Source organism: Camelus ferus, chromosome 2 (genome assembly GCF_009834535.1).
Source record: "Camelus ferus isolate YT-003-E chromosome 2, BCGSAC_Cfer_1.0, whole genome shotgun sequence".
In the NCBI taxonomy this organism is placed as follows: Eukaryota; Metazoa; Chordata; class Mammalia; order Artiodactyla; family Camelidae; genus Camelus; species Camelus ferus.
In genome coordinates this window covers 26,809,278-26,835,337 of record NC_045697.1, presented here as the reverse complement: position 1 = coordinate 26,835,337, position 26,060 = coordinate 26,809,278, and the positions used below count along the sequence as shown (strand labels likewise).

The following is a 26,060-nucleotide window of genomic DNA, read 5'->3' as shown; positions in this document are numbered from 1 at the left end:
TATTGTATATTTGAAAGTTTCTAAGAGAATAAATCTTAAAAGTTCTCATCACAAGAAAAAAAATCTGTATGGTGACGGATGTTGACTAGATTTATTGTGGTGATCTTTTCACAGTATATACAAATACTGACTTATGCTGTGGACATGAAATATAATATTATATGTTAATTATATATATCTCAATAAAATAAATATAGTTTAAAAATCAATAGTGGAATTAAGATGGTTTACAAAAATATTTACTTAGCACAAAAGAAGGCAGTCAAGGAGGAGCAGAGGAAAAAAAAAGACAGAAAGCACACAGGAAAATAGTAAAATAGAAATCTGGTAGTGAAATTGAGAACATTCACTTTCTGCCTAAGATTGGGAAAAATAAAAATATCTGCTTTCGTTCAACAACTTATTCTGGAGCACAATAAGCTAGTGCAATAAGGCAAGAAATAGAAATAAAATGTAACAACCCAAAAGGCAGAAGTCTAACTTTTATTTCCAAAAGACATGGCTGTCTATTTAGAAAATGCTATGGAATTTACACAAGAATTATTCAAACTCACACAACTGAACTTAGTAAAATCACAGGATATATAAATATGAAATGTCAATTGTATTTCTGCATACTAGCAGCAAATAGTTAAAAAACTGTATAAAGTAATTCCACTTAAAATAGCATATAAAATTTAAAATACTTAGGAAATAATTGAACAAAAGATGTGTAAGACTTCGTCACTGCAAACTACTATACACTGTTGAGATATCCATGTTCATGGATTGGGAGCCTCAGTATTGTCTGGATGTCAATTATGTCCATATTCATCCTCACAGTCCACAGAATTCCAATCAAAATCCCAGCAGGCTGTTTTATAGAAATGGATTTTACATGGAAAATCCAATAGAAAGATCTGAAATAGCCAAAAGAACCTTCAAAAAGAAAAAGCACAGAAGGAGGACTTAGACCACTCAACTCCAAGGCTGACTTGTAAAGCTACAGCAATCAGGGCAATGCGGTACTGAAGGAAGGACTGACCAAGTCACCAGTGAAACAAAACGCAGTCCAGAAACAGATCCACACATACAGTTAACTGACTGTCAACAATGCTGTCGCAGTAATGAGGGAAAAGAAAATCTTTTAAATAAGTGGCACAAGGTCACCTAAATAATGATTTAAAAATGAATCCCAACCCCTGTCTCATACCATGTATAAAAATCATCTCAAACTGCATCATGTACCTAAACTTAAAAGCTAAAATTACATAGTTTCTGGAAGAAAACATAAGAGAATAATTGCTGTCTTGTGATAGGAAAAGATATCTTTGGATACAAAAAGCACTAAATATTAAAAAAAATTGATAAGTAGACTTCACCAAAATTAAAAACTTCTGCTCATCAAAACACATAGTTTAGGGAAATAAAAGGGACATGCTACAGACTATGAAAAAATGTTTGTAGTATGTATATTTGACAAAGGACTTGTATCCAGAATATAAAATTCTACCAATAAGTATCAAAAAGACAACCCAATGAAAGAAATCAATTAAAGACTTAAACACCACACAAAAAAGATATATGAACATCCAATATGCACATGAAAGATGCTCAGTATCAATTTTACTAAGAGAGATGCAACTGAAGCCCTAGTGAGATACTAATTCTCATGCACCAGGAGACAGCTGCAACCAAAAGAGGTAAAGCATCTAAATTACTCATCGATTACTGATGGGAGTGTGAAATGGTGCAACCGTTTTCAGAAACTGATAGTTTATAGGGTTAAATATCCATCCAGCTTTTGAGCCAGCAGTTCCATTCCTAGGTATTTAATCAGCAATGAAGAAAAAAAAATATACACAAAACATTCTCAGCAGCATAATTCTTAAGAGCAAAAAACTGGACACAACCTAAATGTCCACCAAAAGGATAATGTATAAACAGTTTGTGGTTTGCTTATAAAACAGAATACTACTCAACAATACAAAAGTATGAACTACTGATACAAACCCAACAGTGATGAATCTCCAAAATCTTAATGCTGAATGATAGAACCCAGATCAAGTACCTATGCTATGATTCTACTGGAATGAAGTTAAAAACAAAACAAAACAAAACTAATCTATGGTGATGGAAATCAGAAGAATGATGCTTACGTAGGGTGGAGACTGACTCGTGGGGGCACATGGGTAGTTTTGGGGGTGATGGGATGTGCTATAGCTTTGTAACAGTGTGAATACACAAGTGAATACATTGTCAAAACTCAAATTGGACTTAAGATCTCTGTTTCATTATATACAAATTTGATTTCAGAAAAAGATTATCACTAATAAGATTGTGGATAAACCTTCCACTTTTTACTTTAATATTCTAGACATCAACTTTGCACAGCTCATATTCTCCCTAATTAAAAAGTACAACCAACCATCGAGAGCAGCATGAACACAGACAAGCATCTGGCGGTCCTGAATCAAACCAAATTATGACTGGCGTCCCCACTGTCAATCTGTTCAATTTTTACTCTAAAAATCTTATCTGTGATTATAATACAATTATGTGATCTTTGTTCTAGTCAAAGACACGGGCTACTTAATTCCTCTAAAACTATCGATACACACATCTATGTCATACTAGTAAAAGTAAATCTCATAGTGGCAAAGGAATTCTTTAGAGCCTAGGATTAAAAATCACTGCTGCGGGAAACATGGAATTCATTCTAACAGAACTTACTTGGCTAAAAACAGATTTTTCTTTGATCAATTAACGGAGTAAAGCCTGGTGGTTTATTTCCACTTGTCAGATAAGCTTTAGCCACACTTAAATAATTACAGATGTCAATAGGCTATGCTAGGTGTTTGGGAGACTCCTGGCCCAGATGCTCACTCACCTCTTATGCTTGATTTGCTCCATCTGCCTTATGGCTCCTCTACCTGTCTCCAGTTTCCCTCACCTCTTCAACCCCCCATGCACAAGGCTGCCAGAGTAATTTTCTTAAAAACTGACTTCCTCATGCCAGTGGTCTGCTTTTTTGCCTAAGTTTTATTACATGGCCTTTAAAAAACCCGTAATAATAATCACAGGACACATCACTAATGACAATTAGTGATCTTACTGTATAAAAGTACCTTACTGCAATCTACATTTGTAACTGTTTTATCAACATTCAAGCTATATATTATAATACTGTACATTCATTCACTGGGTGCCTCTCTGGCAAGGCAATACCCAAGGTGCTCAGAAGTGATAGATGACTGTAACAGTCCTAGTTCTTTATTAGTTAACAATGAATTGGGAAACAAGGCATAGAGATTAAAGTAAAGCAATAATGTAAAAGATCTATGACTTAAAAAATTAGTATTTAATCAGTAATTCCCCTTGGAAGTCATTCAGGATGGCTTTTTATAGGAGGCAGACCTTAAAACTAAAACAAAGGCTTCATTTGTTGGGGATACGTGAGGGTAGGGTTCAGAAAGAGATCAGCTGGCTGGTGGGATAATGCCAAATTGTTGAAAGGTTGGCAAATCAGGCTCCTGAGTTCAGTCTTTATCCCACAGGTGGTAAGGGGTGGTTTAGATGTTTCTGTGTTGAAGAGGAGCACATGGATAATTTTCGAGTACAAAGCTATCTTCTTTGCACAGAAGACTCCTATAGGAAATAAGACAGGCCACAGGAGCAGGTAAGGGTAGAAGCAGATTAAGAAGAGTAACAGTGTTTGAGGAATCAGGACTGGGTCAGGCAGGCAGAGGTCCCAGACCACCGGGGTCAAGCGGCTTCCACAATTCTCATTGCATCTCATTATTATTTTCTATTTCTGTGTTCCTTGGGGGGCACAGCCCCATTTATCATTGACTGTTGTCATTTGTATCAGTTCTTGTTTTAGTTATGCTGTAAGATTAATTCCTGGCACATGGTCAGGACTCAAAGCTGTGTTTTAAACAACACACTAAGACCAGAGTGAGAGGTCAGAGGGAGAGGAGGAAATGTGACCATGAAAGCCAAATCAGAAGAGACATGACAGTGGGAGCAGAGGTCAGAGAGAGAGATGTAGATGATGCTATGCTACTGGCTTTGAAGATGCAAGAAGGAGCCATGACCCAAGAAATACAGGCAGACTCTAAAAGCTGGGAAAATCACGGAAACAGATTCTCCCTGAGAACTTCCAAAAGAATGCAGGCCTGTCAGTGCCTCGACTTCAGCTCAGTGAAACTGAATTCTGACTTCTGATCTCCATGACTATAACACAGTCAATTTGTGTTCTTTTAAGCCACTAAATGTGTGGTAAGTTCATTATAGAAGCAATACGAAACTAATACAAATGTTTTGCATTTGTTAGATGCTTCCTAACTTTTCAGACATCAGTGCCACTGGCTATTTTGTAAGTTCCTGGGTGTAGAGCCCATGTCTCAGACTTTTGTGTGACTTTACAGAGAGTGTGCAGAGTAGCGTCAGTTAAATTTTGCCAGTTTAAGCAACTACTAGTTTACTGCAGGTCACTGTATTAGAAAGATAGTTGCCCCTTGAACAGTATGAGAGATTAATCCGCGTGCAACAGTCTGCCCTCCACGTCTGGAGTCCCTCCACATCCACAGATTTAACCAGTCACAGACTGGGTGGTACTGTAGCATTTACTATTGAAAAATACTCGTGTATAAGTGGATCCATGGAGTTCAAACCTACATTGTTTACGGGTCAACTGTATATCACTTTATATATGGATTTTGAGGTTTCAACCCCCACCCCCTTTTTTTTTAAAAAGAATTATTTAGCATAGTCACTACTATCAAATCGCCCTTCTTTTCCTTCCCCCTCCCCACTTGTTTTGGAGGGATAGAAAATTTACAATCAAGTCATGGAATGATCTGGACTTGGGCTTGAGATAGCTTGTTTTGATCGGATTTTAATATTGGTGAAATCTGTGTCAATTTAAGTATTTCACGGCTGGCCAAATGTATTTTGAGGTTCATTCAATCCTATAGATTCTGCAGTAAACACCCTCTAGCATATTTTGGTAGCATAGCTATTAATGGCAGAAAAGTTATTCCCAAAACAAATGCTCTAAATTTTACTTTTATCTTACAAATGTCATTTTGATTAGAAAATGGTATTAAATGACCAAGATATTTTAAAACATATACTACATACATCTAAAAATGGTCTTTTATAGAACTTACATAGGAAATTAAATATTTACACATGTATGCAGAATATGATAGCATTAATGAAAAAAAGGCTACATCTTGTACTTATTTCTGCTTCTGATTCTACTTCTTACAGAATAAAGCCTCATTTTTATATCTTTGAACCTTTGAGAATGTCTTGCTACAGGATTACAGGCATTTGTTTTATCTTCTTTTTTGGAGCAGTGATTTTCAGAGTGCTATAACCTGAGCAGCTTTCAAATAGAGACTGAAATATAGAGACACTTTCAGATATAAATATATTCAACTTCCTTGGGCAAAAATCTCCAGAACACCAAGTTTACAGGCTGGACAACAAAATGACCTATTTAGGAAAAAGGTTAGCTAGTTATAAAAAGCAAAATGATAAAATAACTCCAGGATGAGGGGGGATACAGGAACATCATTTTACCTAAGGGGGAGAAACTAGCCAAATCATACTCACCAGATGTAAAGCAAGATCTTCTGAAATGTCATTGACAGGTGAGGCTTATGCCAGCTATTTAACCTTCTGCAAGCCACGCACATTCTCCGTGCCTTCTTATTATATTGGAAGGTACTGATAAAAAATAATCACCTGTCATATCTGAATTTGGTCAGGCACTGAATTAAGCTGACAGTTATCTTCGAATTGGGGGTGGACAGACAAGACTGAAGAAGTTTGAGTCCAAAATCTCCTTTGGTTTGAATGGCTTGGTTAGTCCCATATGAAATGAATGGAATGGGTATTAACCATACTTTGGAATTTCCATCTCGTAACCATCAGATACAACCTTAGTGCTTTCTTTAATTGCTATCTTGTTTCAGGGATGCTGAGAAAGTGTTATTCATTTGTTTACAAAAACTCAGTAAATAGTCAGGAATAAAGGTAGTCATCATTTGATTCCGATGACCATCCAAAACCCTATTGCTAAAATCATTTCTTCTACTTCCTCCTCTTAAAAAAAATCATTAAGGGCCTCTTACATTCTACCAGTCTCTTGTTCTTAAATAATTTCCAGACACTGTTAAAATTTATAGGGAACTTGAATGTTTTGTCTCCACATAGCTTGGGATACTCATTTGATTTCTCCTCCCTCCCCCAGCTACTTCTTCCCTGAAACAAATGTCTCCTCTCCTCATTTCCTCCCCCTGCTCCTTCTTCCTCTACTTTTTCTCCTCCTCTTCCCCACCTTCCACAGTCTATCATTCTATTTCCATTTTGAATATCAGAACAAGTAGCTTTAATGTGTCTATTATACTAGGCACAGAGCTAAGTGCTTTTCATATCTTACCTCATTAATTCTCACAGGAATCTTACAAGTCAAATATATTATTAGCCCCATTTAAAAGATGAGAAAACCAAGGCTCACAGAAGACACACTTCTACAAGGTGATGAAATCCAAATACCAGACCTGGCAGTTTCCAGTTCCAGAGCCAAAAGCTACACAATTCTCTCTTATTGTTAACATCTTGAAAGATTATGTAACCCACACTCCCTCAGCTTCCAAATCAGACTGGGGGAGGAAGGGAGGTGGTGGACACTCCAGTCCTGCACTCAGTGTTCGTGAGTGAGCGGATGCATGCATGAAAGAAACAGTAATAGTCAGTGTGAGCCTCTGGATTACCCTGGGGACCTGCTATGAAACACGTGGCTGACGCATTCTTGTATGCTATTACCAGTATAGGTCCTAATATATACAGAGCGCTCTGGGATCTCCGTAGCTGTGAAAGCTGTACCATGGGTCCCCACTGTCCCCGATGGGGGTCATATCAGCTGCTGCTGCTGGGCTGTAAGATGCCCCAGTTGAATTCACTTAAGCCTCAGATATTGATCCCAATCAATCCCATTGCTGCTGCTGCCCTCAACTGAGACGGACATGGCAGTGCTGGTGGCCCTTGCCCCATCACCTTTATAAGGGGCTCCAGGATTGCTGCCTCAGTTTTCCCTCTTAAAGAATCTGTAACAGATTTCCTAGGAGCTTTGGTTAAGGGATGCGGAAGGGCATCACCTGGAGCTATACCAAGAAGCAGCCAATGCCACTTTCCAGCACCCAGAGACCAAGGCTGACCCCGCCCTCTGCCACCTCAGAGAGGACTTCCTGTCTACTCAGGTCACATACGTGTATGTGGCCTTTTCCTCTTGTATATGGGTATGATTCGTAAAGTCTGGGGCAATTTGCCACTTGCTTCCTCTGAAGATCCAACTAGTATGTCTCTCATCCCTTTCCATTCTAGTTCCCAGAGACCTGGGCAGCCAGGAGATACAGGTCATGCTCCACACCTTTCTACTTTACTAGGACACTGAAGAACTGCTGAATTTAGAACAAAACAGAACACCAGTCAGACTCGTTATAACAAACTTACACATACATCCGAGTGAATACTGACACACCTTCTTTTCCAACAATGTTGGAAATACTTTTGGAATCTTCTCTTAGCATTGCTTTTAAAAATAGGTGGAATCAATGAATGAGTACTATCCAAATAAATGGTGATGATCCTTCTCTTTTGTGAGTAAAGTTGGTTTATGAAACTAAGCCTAGAAATTATGGGGAGATAACATGCTGGCCGTACGTGGTCTTGCCTCCATATATTTCCTGACCTCATTTTCTATCAAGGCTGATGCTCAGCAGAGACACACAGATGCATGCAGCTTACTGATTGCTAATAGACAGTATTTGTTCTGGTTGGTTGGTGCCTGTATACAGGAATGTTAAATTTTATGAAAATTGCCCTATCTCCATCTATGTGCCACACTGACCACAATGTTGCTCCTTGGGCACCTAAGGCATGCTGTGCCTCAGGACCTTTGCATGTGCTTCTTGGCAGAAATGCTTGCGTTCCATGTACCTACGTGGCTCCCTGCCCCAAACTGCTCATGTCTCTGTTCAAACATTATCTTGTCAGACAGACCTTCTCTGACCATTCATCACCGGGAAAGAGCAACTCTGCCCATTGCTCTCCTTACCTTGCTTCATTTTTCTTCACAGTACATATCACCCCACAAAGTTTACAAAGAGATTTAAAAATTTTAATTTATCTTTTTATTTTTGACATGATGGTTCCTCCATTAGAGCATGAAAGCCCTGACCGTAGGGGAAATGTGTATGTTAAATAAACACAGTTAGTTACCATAGTTAAATTCTATATCCTCCAGGCTTAGAACAGTGTCTTGCATGTAGAAAGCCCTCAATAAATAGTTGTTCAATGACTGTTGGGAGTTTCTGGTTAAAAATAGGGGATGACTATAAAGAAAGAAGGCATGCCTATCCTCCTGGCTTGTAAACTTATTTCTGATAATTCTACAAAAGCACTTTTAAAATGTTGAGAATAACCATGGCCTCTTAAGATGTCAACCTTGACAGACAGTTAGAAATAAACATTCTGGTTTAATATAAACAAACAGAATATAAATGTTTTCCAACTGTATCATCATGTCACATATCTTTCCCTCTCCTAATTGAGTGGGCAACAAAGATACCATTGGCAGATGAGTTTTGTTTTTTTTAAATGACTGCCAGCTAGTTGAGCCAGGCTTGATGTCACTTCTTTAACTAGTTGTCAGCATCTTCTAGGTACAGAGATAACGGAGCTAATAAATAACAACAACAATAATAAACCTAGTTAACATTTAATGAGGGCTTATTATGTGCCAGCCATGTGATAAGCATTTCACAAGCTTTCTCTCATTTAAGCCTCATAAAAATCCTATGATATTTTTCATTTTAGAGGTAATTTCTCTAATTGTGGATTTGCTTAAGTAACTTGCTTTAAGGCACCGAGCCAGAAAATGGCACGGCAAGGTCTCAAACCCAAGTGTTTCCAACTCCAGATTCTGAATCTTTAGCTTCTATTACTGCCTAGTCCTGTGAATCATGTGTCAAATGTACACACATGATAAATTCCTTCTCACAATTCAGGGGAGAGATCCAACCCCATCTCTCCAGGAGTTTATATTCAGTCACCTTACCCAAAAGCCCAGTGATCTTGTCAACCTAAAAGTCTCATTCATAGGCCTAAAGAGGAGGTCTTTTATGCTTATTTCATATTACTTATATTTTCCACTTTTAATAGTGAACAGTGGGGAAGGGTTTCTAAATCCTGGCGATGTTTCCCATTGACTTGGTTGTCCTCCAGTACTTTCCACATTCTAATCATCAAGAGTACACATTTACGTAGCATACTGCAGTTTCAGAAGTGCTTTTCCATCCATTATCATAACACACTTCCGAGTCAAGGAGGACAGGTTATATTGTCACTATTTTTCAGATGATAGAGTGATACTCCCCACTTCCTCTCCTTAAAAAGAAATAAAACAAAATGGAACTCCTGGGAGTTTCAAAGAAATGGAATAATGTAATATTGAAGTTGGAAGAGGTCCCAGAAGTCCTGTTTTTCATCCACCTCATTCTATAGATGAGGAAGAGAGTCCCAGAGAGAACTGCCCAAGGTCAAGGAGCTACTGTCCAAACCAAAAGCAGAAGCTAAGACGTTTCAGTCCATTTTGTGCTCCCTTACCACCTCATGAACACGAAGGTTATACTGTGTGCACACACAAGGCTATTAGCAAACAAGCAGAAAGCTCTCCAGCGAAAACGCTCAAATCTCTCCAACTCCCAAATGGCTGTTACACAAGCCTGACTGTGCATGATTTAAATGGAATACAAAATGAAACTTGCCATAAAAATAATGTTACAGAAAGTGGCAAGGTTCCTCACTGGTCCCCAAAATCATCATGCAGCCAGACCCTAATGTTAGCAGTGTCTGATTTCCCATTGTTTTTTGCGAGAATTGCATGGGAATTTACAATTGCACTGCTATTGTCTGGTTTCACCTCATCCTTCAGTCCCTGTTTTCCTGGGAGGAAGGCGCCCTTCTCCACCAACTTTCCCCTCCCTGGGGTGACTACAGCAAAAACCAGGAACTGCATTCATGGAATGTATTTTACTGGAAGTTCTGGTCTGGAGGATAGGGACTCCATGGCTGGGTTCTACAACCATCTCTTTGGGGCTCTAGCTGGCCTCACCTAGAGTAGGGGAGCCATACTGGCATGGGAGTTTGGGTACACTGACACAGAGGGTTAGCTCTGCTGGGGGCGGGAGCAGGAGGTGACAGGACTGGAACAAACACTGGAGGGATGGATCCTGTGAACCAAAGAGAGTCCTGGCAGCAGCAGGTCCTGCAGAACACCTGGGAAGGCCAGGTCAGGAGGTAGACTGCCCCCATCTCCTCTCCACTTTCATTCCTATTAAGACATCTGAACTCAACAGATGTTTCTTATGCACTTATTCTGAGCACTAAATGTTACTTTATCTTAACGGAGCGTAATGACTTCACACTGGCTTACAGTCAGTTTAAGACTCGCATCTGGAAGAGTTTTAAGAAAAGAATAATGATTTGTTTCTACATTGGGCTCATTGTTTATATACGACAGAATTTCACACTCAGAACTTGGTAAGATGTATCATATGGGTGTTTTTGGTTCTGACAGAGAGGAAGATTGACATTCTCGAACCTACCCCTGATTAAACAGCTGGTAAAAACTACTGAATCTAGGATTCTAGTATTGTGATTCTTGGATGCTGTGGTATCAAATGAAACTCGTGTCCTGGAAACCTGTACTGCCTTCCTCCAGGCACGGGTGGGTACTGGCAGAGAGGAAATTTACATGTGCATTTCAAGGTCTGCACAGTGTAAAATGGGAACCTTCCCTTTCGCTTATACACCCACTGGAGCAGCCCCCAGAGCCAAGGGTGTGCTTTGATCCCATGATTTCAGCAAAAGTGAAAACCTTTTTACCTCTTTGACACAGTTGAGATATTGTACAAAGTTTCCAAAAAGAAAAAGGTAAGAAACAACAAAAAGAAAATGGGCCAATAAGTACTGAATCCAAAGGATGAGCTTCAAATATTTTTTAACAATCTCATTAGCATTTGGCTAAGCCCTTAATTTCTGTTCTTTAGGTAATCCCGGAGGCACACGCAGGATGGCAGGCTCCTAGCCTCCCTCTGCCCTGCTGAGGCTCAGCTTTCTGGCTCCCCTGCCTCAAAGGGACCAGACTGCCTCAGTCTCTAGCCCTTTTCAAGGAGCACCAAACTCAAAGTTAAAAAACAAAAACTGCTTCTGTTCCACAATTCTTCTCTCTCAGTTCCACCCTACTCCCAGATTTATGGGTCAGAATCAACGAACAGGTGAATTAACCCTTTCCAGATTCTAGTTATCATCCACCTACAGCCCTTCTCTCCTCCACATCAAACACTGACAGGAACGCCTGTATTACTTCCCCAATAGAACACGCGCTTACAACCCCCACTGCAGGCACACAATAAGTGATCACCTTACACAACGGTTGGGTCATTCATTCTACCACTGGAGCCACTTGAAACGAAACAGTTTTCAACTGTATGTGAGATCTGATCTGTATTGAAATCCTTCCTAGAGAGAGATGGCTGCTCATTTTTATAAGAGTGCGCCTTCCCACATAAATGTGGGCACCACATGCTCTCTGGAACATCGGTGGCAGGAAAACCGCATCAAGGTCTAAAAGATTACCAGGAGTTGAAAGAATGACCTATGAACCTTCATGTAGATTTAAAGCAACATTAAAGGGATTCTTTATGTGTGAAAGAAATGATTTTTAGTATAAGATTTTAGCACATCTTACATTAAAAGGAGGAAGTGGTAACTTTTTATTCTCTCTGAATGTCATTTTCTTGAAATCTGCTTCCTACCTATGGCTTCAAAAGAGGCATTTTTTGGTTTGTTTGTTTTGGTTTGGTTTTTGGGCCATTTTTTTTAACATAAATTTGAAGTAGTGTCTGCTCTATTATTTAAAGATGGAACTATTAATACCTCATAACTTGGGCTGAATTCATATTTACGTGTTAAGCCAACATTTAAAAAAAAATACACTGTTTAAATGTGGTTACCTCTAGCTAAAAAGTATGTATGACTATGTAGCTGGCATAATTGGGGAATAATGACCCATTTCATGCCACAATTTACAAAAAAGTTATTCAAGTAATTCTCATTCCCTTGTAACCTTCTATCTCTTATTTTCTACCTGAAGGCTTTTAGCAAATTCTGATCTAGAATTTTTAAGTTCTCGCTATCTTTCAGGCATTGTTTTAGGTTATTTCTCAAGATAGCCCTGTGAGGTAGTTATTATTATGCCCAACTTTCAGAAGCTTGAGGGGCACTGAAACTTCAGGAAATTAAATGATTTACCCAAAATTATAACAAATCTTGACACAAACCCAGATCTACCCCCCGAATCCTTCCACCTAACCAGTCCATGCTATGGCACATTTGTTTTATTTTACTACCTTTATTTATCTATTGTGGCAGGCAAGCCACATCAAGGCCTTAAAGGCATAACAAATAAAAATCATTGGCTTAAAACCACCACCACCATTCATTTTTCCTCCTGGATCTGTGATCCAGGCAGGGTGTGCTGGGGAAGGAGTGTCCACTCCCTACGGCACTGGTCAGCTAGGAGGGCTCTGCTGGGGGCGGAGATCTCCTTTCAGGGAAGCTCCCCTTCCTTGCTGGCAAGGTGGTGCTGCTTCTCTTCCAGGGGTCTCTCAGTAGGGTGGCTGGGTTCCAAAGAACAAGTGATTCAAAAGACAGAAAAGGAAGAGTCCAATTTCTAAAAGCCCAAGCCCAGAACCCAGTGCTGGGCCATTTCTTCTGTATCCTATTGGCCAAAAACAGAGTTTAAATTCAAGGTGCATCAATTCCACCTGTTAGTGGGTGGTGTGCCAAAAAAACCTGGGGGCCATGTGCCAAAAGTCTCACACTTTAAGATTTCTAGTTCAGCAGTGATTTCATTAAATCATGAAATTCCTATTTTATGATGCTCTTACCCCCACGAGTTTGCAGATTAATACCTACAAATGGTAGCTTCTCAGAGGTGTGAAGGTCTGATCTTTTTACATTTTCCCCACGTATTCCTTTTATTGTTATTAGAATTGATTCTTTACATAGATTATTTGGGCTTCTGAATAGAGTGAGCCTGGGCTTAAGAGGGAACTTTTATTTTCCTGTCTTCTTTTCGGTGTTCTCAGTAGAAAGACTGGTTGTCAGCACCCGCAGCTGGACCAGTTTCCCCGCTGGCCACTCCACTATTGTAGAGAGGTCTATTTCTTAGATTTGATACATCTTGATCGTTCTCTTTTAACTAATTTTGACCAGCTCATCCCTGACTGGATATCAGATACGACAGTTTGATTCCAATTAGTCCAACTGGCCTTTGCACATAAACATCCCTCTCACAGTCAGTGTTTGTATTGTTGGTAGCTGTGTTGGTCCTGCCTCTGAGATGGATGAGTCTGAAAAATAAAGGCAGTGGAAGATAGCTCGTATTTTCCTAGTAACTCTTCACACCAGCCAGTTAGGACTTTGGTTGTATACAACGCCTATAATAAATACTGCAGCTGATGCGTAGAATAAAGTCTGAAGGAGATATATTCAGTGGCGAGAATCTCTCTGAATGACACTACACATAATAGATTAGATTAAGCATTATGAAGGATACCCTTTCAAGTTTTGTGATTTCATTTCTGAGTTCGATTCCATCATCACTCTTGGAATAAGACATCTGATATTTGAGCTTTGCTGTCTGTTTTGAGTGTACCCATGTCAAAGTCTTTGAAGTATTTTAGATTAAAAATGAGCTTTCAAGGAAGTATATCATTGAAAGTGGGTATCATTCCCTTTGAATTGCATCCAAAGCTGCAGTTTTTTATTCTTTCATTAACTTAGTATCACACAAATTCTTCTAATTATACAATAGCCAACAAGCTTTAATTTGTCGAATGAATTCTCTTTAATTATAGCAAAAATATGATGGAAGCTAACACTCTGAAGAAGTGATACAAAGGTATCTAAGTTGACATCACCACATTTCCTTTCAGACTGTACCTAACTCAGCACCTATGTATTCTTGTGAACCATCTGCTACAAGTTTTGCTTTTATTTAAATCACGACCCTTAAAAGAGTCTGAGTTGAAAAGAACTGTCAGCTTACTTTCTCAAACCCAATTACTTTGTAGATGAGTTCTGTTATTCTGTAGAAATTTCACCATTTGCCATTTTAAAAGTGAGTTTGTACTTTTTAGTTGTCTATCTCTGCGTATCAATGTACCCCAAAACTTAGTGGTTTAAAACAAATTATTTCTCAAGAGATAAGCTGACATCTCCCAAGGCCATGCTAAGCGCTATAAAAATGTTCTGATAGGGATGTTTGCATATAGTTGCTGCTCTTTCTAAATGGTATGTAACGCCCTACAGCTCACTGTCTTCTCTTCTTTGTGTTAAGATATCTCACTATGATACAATACGGGCCATGTCAAACTAGAGATCTAATTTGAATGAGTAATTAAAGGCTTCCACTGTGTCCAAATGTTAAAACTGAATTAAGTGAATATTCGCGTTCAGGGAGAAGCCCTTCTTCCCCTCCCTGGAAGTTCCCTCTCGAGCATAAGATTCCTGGACTCCCTATTTACCAGAACTTGGATAGGAAGTTAAAGGGTGACTTATTTGACGGGAAAATGTGGGAAGAGTAAGCCAGGCAAGCTCAGACCGCCTGCTCAGCCCCTTCCCCTGGGGAACCGCCCCTGTCTGTCTGTGGAGAGCGTGGTTCTGCTCCCTGCCCCAGGCCCTGCGTTTTATAGAGTGACCCCTCGGGGGCCCACCGCTGCCAGCGTGTGGGAGGAAGACTGACTAATTCTGGTGTTGAGTGTTTAGAAGCACAAAAGCATTCTCTCTTATTATCCTTAGCAACAAAAAAGGTGCTACTTTGATTTCCTATCTGCAAACTCTTTGGTCTATTTTCCTCAGCTCTAGAACTTGGGAGGTTCTAGAAGGGTGCAATTTACAGAGTTGTTGTCAAGTCTCAACTCATCATCATCACAACAATAACTCTTAATCAGTAACGCTTGTTGAGCACTTGCTCTGTGTCAGGTATTACTCACTTTTCAGGTATTATCTCATTTAATGTAATTATGACAAAGGCAAGTCAAGGAAACTGCACAACATAACTGGGGGGTTGGGCTATTTCCCCTCCCTTTGACTCCAGGCTCACCTTAACAGTTCACACAGACAACATCCTGGGACCTCTGTGCCTGAAGAGGCCTGGCAGCTTCCATTTCCTTTCTCTGGGGAAGCCAGTCCCCGGTAACGAATCCTGAATGATGAGAAAAAAAGCTGGAGAGCATGAGCTCTCATGGAGGAGCAGGCAGAGCCAGACGCACAAGTGAGAACTGGTAAATGGCTGCTGGTTTAAGTCACTGAGTTTTGGGTGAGTTGATAAACAGCAACAGATAACTGAAACATAATATACAAACTTGCAGACACCCTTTAAAATGGCAAATGGCATCACTGCTGTGGTATAACGAGAATTTTAAAAGATCCACAGGAGATTTATTAAACAATAAATCTATCTGTATACAGTGTACCTCTTATATGGTCCAAGTCATGCTTTCTTTTAAACGTCATTCTAAATGAGCCACTTTCAAGGGACAAACGATAACATCATCTCAAGACATCAGCCCCACTTTTATTCAAAAGGATAAAAGCTCTTTGTTGAATAGTAAAGATTATCACTCTATTCCCTGTAGACAGCTCACCATCACTCTGCCTCGTATTCAATTACCACGTAGAACAGTTCCTATGCCCTGGCTCTACTCCTTCCTCTGGGGAGCCCTCCTAACCCCTCATTCCTCCTCAATTGTCTTTCTATTGCTCTGCTCACATTTTACCTTGGGGCCCAGGGTCCAAATGCAATCTCGTTCTACCAGAGGGACACACCTGCACGAGATCTGGAGGGCAAGGGGGGCCAGGGAGGTCCTTCCACGGGTTCAGCAGATGTGCATGCCTGTGGAAGCTAGCCAGCTACCCAGTACCCAGCAGCAGCTGTGATCCTGGAAGTGACTTCTACAGTTTCCTGCTGACAGCTTTGGCAATGTGACCTAAATGCCCAGTTGTGCTCATGACCTTCACTCCTCTGATCTTTACAATGACTTGGGGGGAATATTTAGTTCCCTGAAGCATCTGGAATGGTTTTTGTTGTTACTACTGAGCTCTGATGCCTCTGCAGATAGCATTCCTTGAGGGCAGGAAAGGCCTTATTTATTTCTGCATATCCATACCTGCACGGTGTCTGGATCACAGTGGAAAGTAATAATAAAGATAATAAGGATAGTAACAGCAAACAATGTTTAGTAAGTGTCCAGCAATGTTCTAAGTGCTTTACATCTACTAGTTTATTTAATCTACTCAGCAATCCTGTGAGGTAGGTACTACAATCTTAGAGATTATGAAACTGAACAAAGAAATAAAGCAACGTACTTAAGGAATCACTGTATTAAATAGTGACCTGGAGAAGTCAAACCTAGCTACTCTGGCTTTCAAGTCTATACTTGGATGTAATACTCTGCTGCTTAAATAATGTTTGTGGAAGGACTTGAAGATTCATCCACTAAAATTTTAGAACTCATTTATTATAAATGCACATAGGGCATTTATCGTAAAATGGCAGTTCCTATATTTTCCTTTAAGACTCTTAACTTTGACAAATGTTCTTGGAGTATCAAAAGAGCCTATATGTGTTGCTATGCTTCACTCTTTTTCCCCCAATGACTCCTAAAAACAATGAAAAACCAAGGAGCTTGGAAATTAGCACATAGGTTTCTTATGAATTTCTTGATGCACATCTGTCTCTTGTCTGCGGGCACAAGCTAAAGCAAATGGCCACTGGCTGCAGCAACTGTGGCTTCTACCAATTGGAGAATAAGCTTTCTTACCAAGACGCCAAAGGAATGGAGAAGAGAGTCAGGGAAGATACAAAGACAAGTAAAGTGCAAAATCTAAGTGGGAATGGACTCAGCATCTGATCATTAATATTGTGGACGAAAGTGCACAACCCTCAAAGATGACTAGTGCATAAATCTGTATGTTCTTGGGGGGATGTACCCCCAAAAGGCATTAGAGTATCTTTTTCTCCACTCTAGATGTCTCTTGACACCCTGAGGGAGATGCACCAGCAGCCCGGGCCAGGGCCGGCACTTATTCCTCAGGGGAGAAGCATCTTAATCTGATGGATGCACTTGGAAAGAAAATCTGCCCAGCTCCTTCTTTCTCTTTTATAAGTAAACCTGTCATTCTTCTCTGCTCCTCCATGTCTTAAAGGGGTCAACTCTGTTCACTGGATGGAGGGGCAGTCTGTGCTTTGCCCATTGCTGGTAGTGTCTGGAGGGTAAGTCTGTGCAATTTTGAGGTTCAGTACCAGGAAACCCACTAGCCTAAAGTTAAAAGCCACATTCCCCAATAAAGATCTATAGCCCTTATCTGCAATTACAAAATCCCTTAAGTGTTGAAGACAATTTTTTCCCCCCAATTCATCTGGCATCAAAATCTGAAGTGACCTGAGTCACTGGCGGCAAAACCTGACCTTGACGGACAAGAAGCTCTGGTCCTTATTACCCCACTTAGAGCTCTGTGTCCAACACAGTGGCCAATGGCTGTATGACCCTATTTAAGTCAACTGTTATGAAATGATATTAAAAATTCAGATTCTTAATCATACTAGTCACATTTCAAAAGCTCTACACCTTAACTAGTAACTAACTAGTAACTGGTGCTTTCATGGAGGACAACGCAGATAAAGACCCTCCAGCACTGGAGAAAGTTCCACTGCACAACACTGACCTAGTCGTGTTTTCTTAGGAACATATTCATACCTGATTATAGGATATTAATAATAACAATATGCACCATTTTCCCCCAAATCTAAAAAATTGTGGAATTGCGAAATTACATCTGGCTCAAAGGGTCAAAGACAAGGGAATACTGGCCTGCTTCAGCTTTTATTAGTAATAAAGGCAATACTATGGTCTTTCTTCTGCTTTATATTTTACATGTTATGGACTGAAGGATTGTGCCCCCACCCCTAAATTCATAAGTTGAAGCCCTAACCCTCAATGTGATAGTATTTGAGGGGTGAAAATTTCTCCTTTGGGAGACAATTAGGTTTAGATGGGGTCACAAAGGTGGGACCCCACAATGGGATTACTGTCCTTATAAGATGAGACACAAGAATCCTCTCTACACGTGAGGACATGGCTTTGGAGGCCAAGATTGGGGTGATACAGCCACAAGCCCATGGACAAATAAACTGGTGAGAAACCAGGAAGAGGCAGAGGAAGGTTTTTCCCCAGAGCCGATAGTGGGGGCACAGCCCTGATGACACCTTGATTTCAGGTCCTGGACTCCACCATCATAAGACTCTAGAGTTCTGTTGTTGGAAGCCCATCTGTGGTAACTGGTCATGGCCACCCTAGGAAATTAAGACAGATTTTGGTACCAAGAGGTGGGGTGCTCCTGCAACAAACATCTAAAAATGCAGAAACAGCTTTGGAACTAGGTGATGGGTCGAGGCTGGAAGAGTTTTGAGGTGCATGCTAGAAATAGCCAAGAATGCCATGAAGGGACGGTTAAAGGTGACTCTGGTGACAGCTCAGGAAGAAAAGAAGAGGGCTGGAGAGAAAGCCCCTCAGAGAGCATATAAATAATCGTGATCAGAATATGGATGGCAAAGGCCATCTGGCAATATCTCAGAAATGAAGAAGAGGTCATTAGACAATGGAGAAAAAGTAATTATTATAAAGTGACAAAGAACTTGGCTGAACTGTGCTCTGGTATTTTGTGGAAGGTAGAACTTAGAACCAGTGAACTCGGTTATTTAGCTGAGGAAATTTCTAAGTATGTACTGTGAGAGTGGCTGGGTTTCTCCTGACAGTTTATAGCAAAATGAGAGAGAGATGAATTGAAGTAATAATTGTTAAGCAAAAAGGAATCAGAACTCGATGATCTTGAAAACCTTCAACCTATCCATATTGCAAAAAATGTGGAGGTCTGTTCTGAAAAGAATGTTAAGGGTGTGGTCACATAGCTGTTCAGTAAGGAAATGAGTATGGGTGTGAGTGGACCACAGACCACCCAGCAGAAACATGGCTGGTGTGAGCTGGGGTTAGGTGGAGACAGGATGACAGGAAGGCAGGCTGGCTGACTTCTTAGGACCTCTAGGACTGGACCACAGGGCTACTGCCTGTGAACACACATTATTTTTCCAGACCAAGGAAGAACAGCCCCACAGGAGATGCAGAGATCATCAGGATTGCCTTTTTGGCTTCAAAGTTTGAGGAGAGAGTTACCTGGGCTTCAACAGGGGAGATGGCTTCTGCTTAAAGGCTTCTGCTTCAAAGGAAAAAAGATTATTCTAGAGCCTTAAGACCCAATGGTATTTTCCTTGCTAGGTTTTAGACTTGCTTAGAACCCTTTATCCCTTTCTTCCTTCCAATTTCTTCTTTTTGGGATGAGAAAGGTTATCCTGTGCCTGTCCCTTCATTGTATTTTGGAATCACATGACAGATTCGCAGCTGGAGGGGAATTCTGCCTCAGGATGAATCCTACCTGGAGTCTCATCTATTATTTAGATGAGACTTTGGGCTTTAGACTTTAGAACAAAGTCTAAAGTCTAGAACAAGATGACTTTTACAACTGTTGGGATGGAATGTGTGTATTTGGCACGCAAGAAGGATGTGAATTTTGGGGGGTCAGGGGCAAAATGTCATGGATTCCATGTTTGTCTCCCCCCAACCCCCAGTTCATATGGTGAAGCCCTACCCCTCAATGGGAACGTATTTGGAGGTGGGGCCTTTGGGAGGTAATCAGGTTTAGATGGGATCATGAAAGTGAGGTCCCCAGTGTGAGATTAATGCCCCTATAAGACAAAGAGGACAGACCAGAGTGCTCTTCCTCTCTGCCACATGAGGAGACAGTGGGGAGATGGCCATGTGAAAACCAGGAAGAGGGCCCTGACCAGGAACTGAGTTTGCCCGTGCCTTGACCTTGGACTTTCCAGCCTCCAAAACTGTTAGAAATATCTGTTGTTGAAGCCACTCAGTCTATGGTATTTATTACAGCAGCCTGAGCTAAGACGGTGGCTTACTCTCAACTGGTTTAGAATTGAAGCAGAGGAATATTACTTTACGGGCCCTTTGGAATTCAGTGATAGGGAGAGAACTGTGCAGGCTCCTCTCCTCTGCATATTCATGGACAATTCAATTCAGGCTAATCACAGTGGAGGGTTTTATATGTGCTTTAGAACCACTGTTCCAAGGAGGTGTAAGTGCCATTCTGGCAGAGACCGTGGCTAAATGACTAGAGAACTTCCAAGGATTAATAAAGATGCCACAGACAGGATTGTTCCTTGAGTGGGAGGTGGGACTAGTTGGAGTCCAAGGCCTATCCACGTCAGAGCATCTGGGACAATTACTGCCCCCACACCCCATGATGGTTCCTCTGTCTCTTTCAGACAGTGGGGACTGGTCAGAGCTATACGTTTTCATAGGAATGTGGCCATCAGAGTTGAGAACACCCTGAAATTTCCTTGAATGTTTCTACAGCTACCTTTTCGTGGGGGTGAAGTGGGTCAGGGCATCCATGTTCCCTTCCTTCTGCTCAGCTTCTGCTGGCCATCAAGTTTCAAGACTAAGGCCAGCACTGTCTACTATATCCGGCTGATTTTCTCGGCCACGTGGCATAAGACATTTAGAGAAATCTAGCATGAACCTAGGCTGGGCCAAAGAGTACCAAGAGAGATGGTTCAAGTCACCCGGAAGGCTCCAGCTGGTTTCATTCTGCTATATGAGTTCAGGCAACTAGCTTACCCTGGTGCAGCCTCAGTCTTCTCACTTGTAAAATAGGGAGAACATCCTCTGTTCACCATCCTCACAGGGTTTGAGGATGAAAATCAAATTTAAAATACTAAACGAGCTAGTCTCTGTGAAAATAATTTTTCCATTCTAAAGACATGTATTATCTTAATTACTGGCAGGGAAAGTCCATACAAGCCTTATAAGGGAATCTAAGGAGATCCTTGCTGGATTCGTAAAAGTACTGTGATGAGTTCAACACAGAGTGCCTTTTACTTAGAGCATGAATTAGATTTCACTTGTAAAGGAAAGCATGAGATAACGTTCTTCGTCTTAATTTGACAGTGGAGAGGCTCTTGAGTATTGGCCAACAGTCTAGTATTGGATCACACCAAAACACAGCCACTTGCTCCCTGAACCGTATCCATAAAGATTTTACCGTAAAGTACTGCCTCTGACGGAGCATTTACGAAGATTCCAAAGCTTCATGTTCAGGCCCTAAAAAAATACCCATCTCAGTCTTTTCTATTTAATATACTCTTGGCTCTCCAGTTGGGATAAAATCTGAAGCCCTGCCCCTATTGCAATTTCTCAGGTAAGAGTCACAATCTGGTCCTTTAAGATCAATGTACAAGCTGCCCAGCTCAGTGACTAAAAGGCGTGATCTGCTCCTCCCTCTTGTTTGCTTTCCTCAGATTAATATATGGTAAGGTTTTTATGTCAAGAAACTGGAGAAACTATAGAATCACATGTACAGGCTTAAGAAAAACAGCATTAATCTTGAATATTAACTCAATATTAAGCTGACTTGATATAAACTATCATTGATTTTTATCTTAGAAATTACAATTTTAAAGAGTAATTACTAATGGTAACAGAATTTTCAGTCAGTTATTTTAAAAGCAACATGTTTAAAGAGAAATGTAGTAATTTACCTGGTTTTACATCTACACCTTTGAACACTTCGTAGAAGGGTTTTTTTTAGCTCAGGAAAATTAAAAATTTTAAGACTGAATATTTTCTAACAATTCCCTCAAATACTTTAAAAAGACTTTATTTTAACAATATTTTTAAAAACAATACTGAAAACTTAAGTGGTAGATTTCCTTAGGTCCTCAAACAGGCTGCATAACTCCATGATTTTCATTATCCAGATTTAAGTAAAAAATCCTGTAAAACATTTCCGATAAAAAGGTTTTTAAAGAGTGTACTGCGGCTTCCAAAAAGTCTCCTTAATTATTAAGTTCTGTGAAAGTGAGTTGTAAACTGATTAAAGCCTTCCCTCAAAAGTATGTAGTTCTAATATTAATCACTGTGGGTTATCTATTTGATTCTTCCCCCAATCCCCTCGTCATAATGTGAACTTTACCTGAAATTTCTGCCAGCAGAAATAGTTACTGAAAAGCTACTTTTTAGAAAGTTATTTTTTGTTGGTCCTCTGAATGCTTTTCACAAGCAACCAGGGCCTTGGGTTTTCAAATGATTCTATCCAATGGCTAAGTGTTAACTTTCTTTTTTCCTTTTACTTCTTTTTCAGACCCAAGGCTTGTTAAGGTGCAGCAAGTTAGTTTCAGATCTCACATATCTATTTCAGTTTCCAATAAACTCATCTTGGGGCCAAATATCTATTTTTCTAGAAAAGAGCAATTCCCTACAGTTTTATCCAGCCTAAGTCAAATGCATCCCACTTCTTCACTTAGTAGGAATGAAAGTTAACATTCAGAACTGAGAACTGAGAAGCCGCGATGAGCAAGAAATTGACCACCCAGCGATCAGCCGCTGGGGTTTGTGAATACAATACCTCAACAAGTTTTCATTTAGCGCCTACCAGGTGCCCAGCCTTAAGCAGAAACACGACTGAGAAGGCCAAGTTCCAGACAGGGTGATCTAGCCCAAGGCTCAACTGTAGAGATGAGCTCATCCTAAACACTCCACTGCGAAACCAGCACCGGGCTGAGCGCCAGCCAGTCCCGGGACCCCACAGAGCGTTTCCCCTCCATCTCTGCGGGTCTTAGGTTCACAAGGGTCCTCTCGGCCTCCTCAAGGCAAAAGATACGACTCGCACAATCGCAAGAGGCGAGCGTCAGGGAAACCCTTGCTCACTTCGCCTCTGCCTGAACAAGAGGCAAAAGAGGGAGCCCCCCCGTTCAGGAATCTGCCTAGGCTGAGAGCGAGAGGATCTACTACTTGCGTTTACGATAACCTCGGAAAAGAAACCACTAAAGGAAAGGAAAACGGGGTGGGGGTGGAGGGTGGCAGGATGGAGCTTCCAGAAGCGTCTGCAAATGCCTCGGACGTTTTTTAGCCCAACCGGGGTAAGTAATCCACAGGGCGAGAAATGGGTCTAAGTCAGCAGGCAGAAGAGATGAGCGAGAGGAGAAGAAAAGTGACTCAAATCAAATCCCCACGCGCTCAGGCAGCCTCGGTATTAGCTAGAGAAAGGGAGCGCAGGGAACGCGTACCCGGCTGTGCCGTGGTATTCTCTCCGGCTCCCCCCGCGTAGACGGATAGAAGGACAGACGGACAAGCCCAAGCAAAGGACTTACCTTCAGGGTTGGCGCTGATGAAGACCCGGACGCTGCGGCCGGCGGGCACGAGGTGAGAAGGCAGGGCGGTTAGGTTCCCGGAGAAAGCCGCCCGCCGGAGCGCAGAGTCCCGGGGACAGGGCAGTTTGATGCCCGCACCGGCCGGCCACATCGCCCTCAGGGAGAAATAACTGCCGCCTCCTGCTCCTCGGGTTCCTGCCCGCGGCTCCGCGGAAGGGCTAGGTCGATCCCCGCAGGCGGCGCGGCTTAGAGCCGCTCTGAGCCACAGGCGCCGCGGGCGAGCTCCGTGGCGCACACCGCCGGCCAGCGGAGAGCGGCCATACGGACCACCGGGCCGCTGTCGCCGCCGCTCCCTGCCCTTTTGGTCTTTTGCCTTCGCTCTCGGCCGGAGCTCAGCGCTGCAGCTAGCGGGAGCGGGAGGTCAGCGTGGTGGCTGCTACGCGTGCGGCGCCCCTTTGCGCCGGGAAGCGCCCGCGTCGGTCGCCGAGGCCGCGGCCATCTCCCCGCCCGCGCTCTCGCCCGCGCCCGCCGCGGGAGGAGGGGGCTGTCAACGCGGCCGGGACGGAGTGGGCAAGGAGAGCAGACTAAACTTTATCTAGGAAAGGCGTCCGGAGTTTATCACAAGCTGCCTCCTGCGGGGCGCAGGAATACCCCCCAACTTAAAGAGCGGCTGGGGCACTGGGGACTCGGGCGAGGGCTGTGAGGGCGAGCCCGGGCTCTCCTGTCCGTCCCCTCGACGGAGGACAAGAAAGAAATTAGCCTGAGACTTCTGCTACTCTTCCAACTCTAAAGGTCAAACAAGCCCTGAACATTTTCGAAAATGCACGCGTGCCAGCATCTGCGCGGTTTTGTCTAAGTGCTGGGAATTCGGCCTCAAAGTTAGACGCATGCACGGAGCTCGGACCCCCAGGGACTGAGCATCAAAACTCGGGACCGTCTTGGAGGGAGTATTACTGTCGCCGTTTCTCTTGGCGCAGGTAGCCGCGTCCTGCCGCTCTGCTCGCTCCCTACGCGCAGCAGAGCGGGGGTTTTTTATAGCGAAGCAGCGCCGCTCACGTGCTCTTCGCCGCGTGGCCACGGAACCTTTCCAAAAAACCGATATCCGCGGGGAGCCCTCCTGAGGTCTCTAAGGCTCCGGGGGGGTGGGGGGAGGTCCTTTCTGCTCCCTCCCCGCGCATTCCCAGGCCATTCCTCCAGTCCGGAGGCTCCAGGGCCAGCCGGACGGGAGGATGCCGGGAACCCCGCGCGGCCTGGCTCATGCCTGAGCACCGCAGGCCCGTGCGGGCTCTGGGGAGCGCCGCCGGCTCAACGTCTTGCAAAGTGCAGGTGGCCACGGATTGGGGGTAGGTGCGAGAGATCAGAGTTAGCGTTGACTAGCTTTTCCAAGTCCTTGGAAAGCGTGAGTCGGCTCCACCTGAAGTTGATCCAGCGTGGCCAGAGCCGACGCGGAGCTGCTACCTGGGGTCTGGGCGTGAGGTGGATACAGCAAGAGGTCTGGTCCACATCTGGGGTGACATGAAATGCAGGACTGAGCCACAGAATTTCCATCTCCGGGCTACACTCCACTGCACCTACCGAAATACTGCAAATCCCTGGGCACGAAAGAAGACCTCCTAGAATGAGTTGGTGCTGTGGAGTGGGGGAAGGGAGGAGGGCGTGCTTGGAGCCTCACCTGGAGTTTGGTTGAGCTTTAGGGCAAGAATGCCTTTTAGAGAGGAAGAACAGCTTTTCCAAATCCTTAAAATTGAGGAAGGGGCGGGTGGGCACGGTGTGAGAGGAGCTCGGCTGCAAGTTTTATCCTCTCACCGGGGGCATCTGCTCTAGGAAGCTCCTGGCCTGCTCCTGGCCTGCACTTCTTCTGGGCCCTGCTGGTGGCAGTGAAGTCATACACACTGCTGTTTATTTTGATACCCCCACGGCATCTCCAACACACTTTCTGGCATAACCTTTTTGGAGAATTGGGTCTCTAGGTTTTTAAGGCTGCCTCTCCGCTACTGAGAACAAGGGGGCAGACAGCAATTCTTACTTTGTAATAATTTGATGCTACCAATAAAGAAGGCTGGAACACGCCCCATGTATTTGTTTAACTGATTCCATTTAGCAAATCCTTTCTCTCTCCAGCCTCATTACTCCCAGGTGGGAATGCTCTCCAGCAGGAAGAACTCTCTGGAAGCTCTCCTGATGTCCCAGGAGGTATGGACTGAGCTCTCTGGAAGAGGTTATGAATATACAGTATCTATTACAGTATCATCCTTCATGAATATACAGTGTTTCTTACTGGAGAAAGGAGCCAGGACGACTTTATGCCTGATCTCAATGTTGTTTATAAGACTGATGAGGAGTTGCCAGATTGTAAAGGTCTTGCGTGCCTGCCTTTCTTTCTCTCCGCTGCTCCCCTACCCCTTCTTATTTGGTGGTTTCTCTCTTAAAAATCGAATTAGTGTTTGTGTCTTCTGACCTTTGCTTCAGACCTCAAAGTGTTTCATTTTCTTAGGATGACTTTGGGATTTTTGGCAGCCTCTCTAACCTAATTAGCTGTTCTAGACAGGCCGAAGTTTAGCATCTGCCAGTGTCACTGCAGACCAAGGATGCAGAGGAGAGAGGATTTCACATTATCTGTGGGGCTGTGATTCAAAAGGCTCCCAGCACAGCCAGC

At 42.6% G+C, this 26,060-nt stretch overlaps 1 protein-coding gene across 1 annotated transcript in view; it reads right to left on the bottom strand.

Annotated features, from left to right (window-relative positions):
• Positions 1-25,480, bottom strand: part of NWD2 (NACHT and WD repeat domain containing 2) — a 165,410-nt gene extending 139,930 nt beyond the window's left edge. The window contains exon 1 of the mRNA XM_006191169.3: positions 23,405-25,480. Coding sequence (XP_006191231.1) covers positions 23,405-23,555 — 151 coding nt within the window. The 5' untranslated portion in view covers positions 23,556-25,480. The remainder of the gene's footprint in view (positions 1-23,404) is intronic.
• Positions 25,481-26,060: the final 580 nt, after the last annotated feature.